Here is a 5,489-nt window from a genome sequence, read left to right on the forward strand (position 1 = left end):
GGTACTGGAATTGCAGGCAGGAACCACCTTGGAACCCTGTCTCGAAAAACCCAAAAAAAAAAAAAAAAAAACAAACAAACAAACAAACAAACATGCGTTCATGCCTCAGGTGGAAGTGAAGGGACAGCTTTAAGGAGTCAAGGTATTTCCTTCCACTATGGCTTTATGGGTTCTGGAGATGGAACTTAGGTCAGGCTTACACAGCAAGTACTCTTACCTGCTCAACCATCTCTCTGGCCCAGTTTGGAACTTCTGATAACTGCTTTGAAGAATACTGAAAAATCATTGACACCAAAGTCTTCAAGTATTAAGGTTAAAATAGCAGGTGAGTGGGACTGGAGAGATGAGAAGGCTCAGCAGCTAAGAGCGAGTACTCCTGCAGAAGACTCAGCTTCATTCCCAGAACCATACGATAGCTCACAACCACCTGTAATCCAGATGCCCTATTCTGATCTGAGGGCACCAGTATTCACGTTTACATACTCAACCACACAGATACATATACTTTAAAAAAACAATAAAAATAAATTACAACAATAAGTGAATGCCATCAACTAGACATACCAGACACTCCTTGAGGTGACAAAGAGAATACTGTAGTAACTTCTAAGTAATAAAGACATGGCCAACATCTATCTCAGCTAGTATAAAGGAAAGGGCAATAGTATATTTAATTTCTAGCAGGAGCTAAGGACAGAAAAAAGTAAAGCAATCAGAACTGGATTCATTAATAAAAAGACACTGCAAAGAAAAGGTCAGCACCAAGCACAGGGAAAAAAAACTGTCACAAATCTGGCATATATCCTTCCTACTAACAAATATATCACATTTCAAATGTTTGTAAATCAGAATTCATAACTAAAAATAATTTACGAATGGTCAATAATAGTTTATTTTTTATTATTTTTATTTTCCTAGTTGAAATCCGGTATAGGAGAAATCCCACCCCTACCTTTTGTCTCTCTACACATCAGAGTGCCAACCAGAGAAATTCCACTATTTCCTAAACCTTTAACTAGAGAAAGACTCTTACCCACCTCAATCTATAGTCACTGCTGCTTCCACAGAACCCTAGCTCCAGCTCTCTGTGAGGCCAAGCCAAGGTGGAACTATAGCCAGAGCTACATACAGGCAAAGCTGAGTTCTACAAGGTAGCTCCATGCATCTGAGAGGCCACCTGGACTGCATGGTCAACAGTGCTGATGGAAAGCTGCTACAAATAAGCTGTTTGGTACATGTAGATAAATACAGCCCGACTGACAAAACAGAGACCTTATTACAGTCAGTGGGAGAAGAGAACATTTATGAGGCTTAAACTACTACACACACAGCAAGGCACAAAAGAAACTAGAAAAGAAAACAAGTCAGAAAAGCATGCAGAGAAAAACCTCCACCCACGGATGAGGCTTTGCAGGAACAATAAAAAGCGTATTTTTCCTATTCCCTCAGAATGACCTGGCGAGCTCTTCTCATTTTCCAACAATCAAATACTGTCATCTTGAAGAGTTTTTCCAAAAAAATCTCAAAGTAATCCAGAGCTTCCTTCCCTCCATTACAATAACATTATTATAGTGCTTATTAAAATTGCTATAATTTTTGATGAGTTTATTTTTCCAGGAGATACTTCCTCAAATAATGCAATGTTTCATCCACCTTTGCCTTCCCAATGCTTCAGACTGTGGCACAGAGAAAGGCCCAATAGATAGCTCAGTGAATTGAGTTTTTCTAATCTTGGAAGACTCAATCGAACTAACAGCTCACATGAACAAGTTCCAATTGAATCAATTTGCCAACCCTACATCTAAGAAGCAAACAAACAGAAAATAAAAAAAAAAAGATGGATTCTAAGCATCAAACCTGAAAATGACCATTTTAAAACAGGAGCTAAAAATGTACTACTCAATGCCACATATATGCATTGTAAATATTATTCTTGTCCCTTCCCATCACTCTCCCCTGCTCCAATGAGAAAGGGTTTCTCTGTGTAGCTTTGGAGACAGTCCTGAAACTTACTTTGTAGACCAGGCTAACTTTGAAATCACAGAGATCTGCCTGTCCCTGCCTTCCGAGTGCTGGGATTAAAGGCGTGCGCCACCACTGCCCGGCTCTGGAACTAGCTCTTGTAGACCAGGCTGGTCTCGAACTCACAGAGATCCACCTGCCTCTGCCTCCCAAAGTGCTGGGATTAAAGGCGTGCGCCACCACCGCCCGGCTATGAAGAAAATCTTAAAAACAAACTTTATATCTTAAATTTCTTCCATTCTGCCAGGCAGTGGTGGTGCACGCCCTTTAATTTCAGGTGGATCTCTGAGTTCAAGGCCAGTCTGGTCTACAAGAGCTAGTTCCAGGACAACTAGGGCTATGTAAAGAAACCCTGTCTCAAAAAAAAAAAATTCCATTCTTTCAAACATATATTTGGTTGCCCCCTAAGGAGTACTCTTTGGATATTAAGGAATGAAAGATGCTATCTCATTTATTGCACATTAAAGAATGAATTAATTTCAAGATGTACTTCATGAACTTATTTTTAACTCTATTAAAAATCTGAAATTAGCAGGATTATAAAAGATCCTTTATCTCTGTATACAGTCATGCTTAAAGTACTTCCCCATTCCCTGCATTCCTTAGGATGCTGATTTTTATCTGGCAAGTGGTATACAAGAAGGGTAGTGTTACTAACTCATTATGTCAAAGTTATTTCCTAAATTTTAATTTAACAAGCTAATTCCCCTACTCTAAAGTATTTTATTAATTGCTCATATTCTGTTTACTGTACAGCTGAAAGAAATATTTTCATGTATTCATTTTAATACCCAAGGGCTGGAGAGATGGCTCAGAGGTTAAGAGCACTGACTGCTCTTCCAGAGGTCCTGAGTTCAATTCCCAGCAACCACATGGTGGCTCACAGCCATCTATAATGAGATCTGGCGCCCTCTTCTGGCACGCAAGCATACATGGAAGGAATGTTGTATACATAATAAATAAATCTTAAAAAAAAAAATACCCAAGTATGTCCAAGCAAAGGTAATCTTCATTATTTAATTTTACTGGAGGGCTCTAGAATCTCTGCAAAGTGTTATTGCCTGCCCAGGTTCCTTGAGGAACTACATCTTGATGACATCTCAGTGGCAGAATATATCATTAACTTGAAAGCAAATCACTACCAAAAGCAAATAACTTGACCATCTTATAAAAGATTAAAACAGCCACAAAGTTTATTATACCAAGTCTAAAAATGCATAAACTTATGCTTCAATGACATAAGCTCAAAAACTTCAAAAATAAAACGTAGCACTTTACTAGTCTGGCCTTATGAACAAGCCAAACCGAAAAGTATTCCCCGTGGAAAACAAAACTGTTCTCATTCTAAAACTCTCTTGACATTTGATTCACTACAAGATACTAAGGTTCATCACAATAAACAGAATCATTAAAGGTTGCTGGAAAACCAACCCAAAGGATTACAGCTTTAAACAAATTCCACCAAATGCAAATATTCATCTGCAATTGCAATAAATGATTAAGAAATACACACTAACACCAGCTACTTTTAAGATATGTCATTTCTTCTGAAATTATTCTTAACAGCCCAGATGGAACCTACCATCAAGACGTAAAAGGTATTTAAAGTACCTGCCTCCGTATACATTATATACTTAAAAAGCCCACAATCAAGCACATTTGGTATTTTATTAGCGTAACTTAGCAATTTATGAAACCAGAACTGGCTCCTTTCACAAGAATAAAACATAAAAATCACTAGCATTCTGAAAAATATGACAAATTGGCCAAATGTACCACAATATCAAATGTCTTGGGAGTGGAGATTTTATGACCATGTCCCAAACTGTGTGATATTGAAAAATGAAAGATGCTTTAACCCTTTTGAAAAATATTATGCTACAAATTCAGATGATTTCTTTAAATATAATTCTTTAGTAAAATGCTGACAAATCTAGTTAGACAAGAATCAACAAGGGCTCTGGATGTCACTCACTGCTTTATCAATTCTGCTTAAAAAATACATGTAAAGCCACACGGCACCCAGAGCATTAAGTTTTCCACCCCTGCCTATATCTGCATGGTTTCACTGCTGCACAAAAGCACTGAAATACATTATAAGACGGTTTGATAAATCTAAGAGTTTAATAAGCAGACACTTCCTTCTCCATTACTCAGATTACTGAAGTATTTATAAATAAGCTTCCTCGAAAAGAGCGCGGCAGCTTTAATGGTGTCACTTCGTAGTGCTAATGCGGTTCTGACTATGCACTCCATGAATAGGAAAACGTCGTCTCTAAACAGCAAACTAGCAACTAGCCAAACAAGGGATGCTCAAGGAAAGTCGTTTCTAATAAATCCAAAAAAATAAGCTACGGCAATCTGTTCCAATAATTTCCTAGTTTCGAAGGCAACAGAGATAATACCTACGTGTACAAGAGAAAGATGGGAAATTAATAAATATTTTCTCCCCAACTAAGAATTACTTTTCCTTTTGTTAATATTACAATGCAGTCATTTACTGACAAAGGAAAACTGAGGGCCTCAGTTCACTGTTAAGAAGCAAAATTGAGAACATTACCAGTCATAGGGTTTTTTTCTTGTTTCTAGGGGAGACTATCTAGAGCTAAAAGATTACTTAAAGTTCACTGACAGCTGATAAATTCTGGTTAAAGAACTTGCACAACACAGCCCCTATCTGTCACTTGCTTTTTTCCCCCACAACCATCCACTCTGCACCAAATCCCCATTGTTCTATATAAAAACTCACAGCTAATGATACCTGAAGAGCAACTGCTGAATTTACATTACAGATGATCCTCCATGGAACTCTCCAGACATTCACTCCTCTTCGCAACCCTCCCCCCAATCAAATCCAAATTTGGTCAGCAACTGTTCACAATTGATAAGGGAAAAAAGATCTCTGCTTCTCTTCCAGACGGATGGATGTCATTCCAGAGGCGGGTGAGTTAGTCCCCAAAAGGTTACCGCGATAAATCGACCAAAGAAAAGCATGTATTTTATAACGACTAAAACAAAACTGTACTGTGCTGAAATTCACTAAAAAAAGGTACACTGCCCGTGAGACACACGGTCCTTCTCCCTCTCGAACGCAGGGTTTCTTGTGGGTTTAGATTCCTGGGACGGACACCACTTCCTCCCCAAAGCAGACTGGCCGGGACAGAGGCAGAGGTAGTGGGAACCACGGCCGGCCACCTGCCTCTCAGCCTCGGGGACACCCGCAGCGACACCCACACTCACCCATCTTTCCTCTTCGCCTTGTAGACGTGCCCGTAAGTGCCTCGACCAACTTTGCAGCCCTCGTATTCAAACAGGTCCTCGACCCGCTCCCGTTCGCTGCTCAGCTTCACTTTAAAGTCATAGTCCATTGTCACAGCCTCCGAGGCCGGGGTGCTGGGGTGGGGGGCCGAGGGCAGCGGTGAGATCGGGCCGCGCGGCAGCGGCAGCCGCAGCCCCCGAGCTACACT

The 5,489-nt window shown here is 39.9% G+C and overlaps 1 protein-coding gene across 4 annotated transcripts in view; it reads right to left on the bottom strand.

Annotated features, from left to right (window-relative positions):
- The window catches only part of Cdk8 (cyclin dependent kinase 8), a 63,902-nt gene extending 58,419 nt beyond the window's left edge, over positions 1-5,483 (bottom strand). For all 4 annotated transcript variants that reach the window (XM_013350969.2, XM_026784943.1, XM_005344693.2 and 1 more), the window contains exon 1: positions 5,263-5,483. In XM_013350969.2, the coding sequence (XP_013206423.1) occupies positions 5,263-5,390 (128 nt within the window). In that variant the 5' untranslated portion in view covers positions 5,391-5,483. The remainder of the gene's footprint in view (positions 1-5,262) is intronic.
- Between the last annotated feature and the right edge of the window lie 6 nt (positions 5,484-5,489).

The sequence above is a fragment of the Microtus ochrogaster genome, chromosome 2 (assembly GCF_000317375.1).
Source record: "Microtus ochrogaster isolate Prairie Vole_2 chromosome 2, MicOch1.0, whole genome shotgun sequence".
Classification (NCBI taxonomy): Eukaryota; Metazoa; Chordata; class Mammalia; order Rodentia; family Cricetidae; genus Microtus; species Microtus ochrogaster.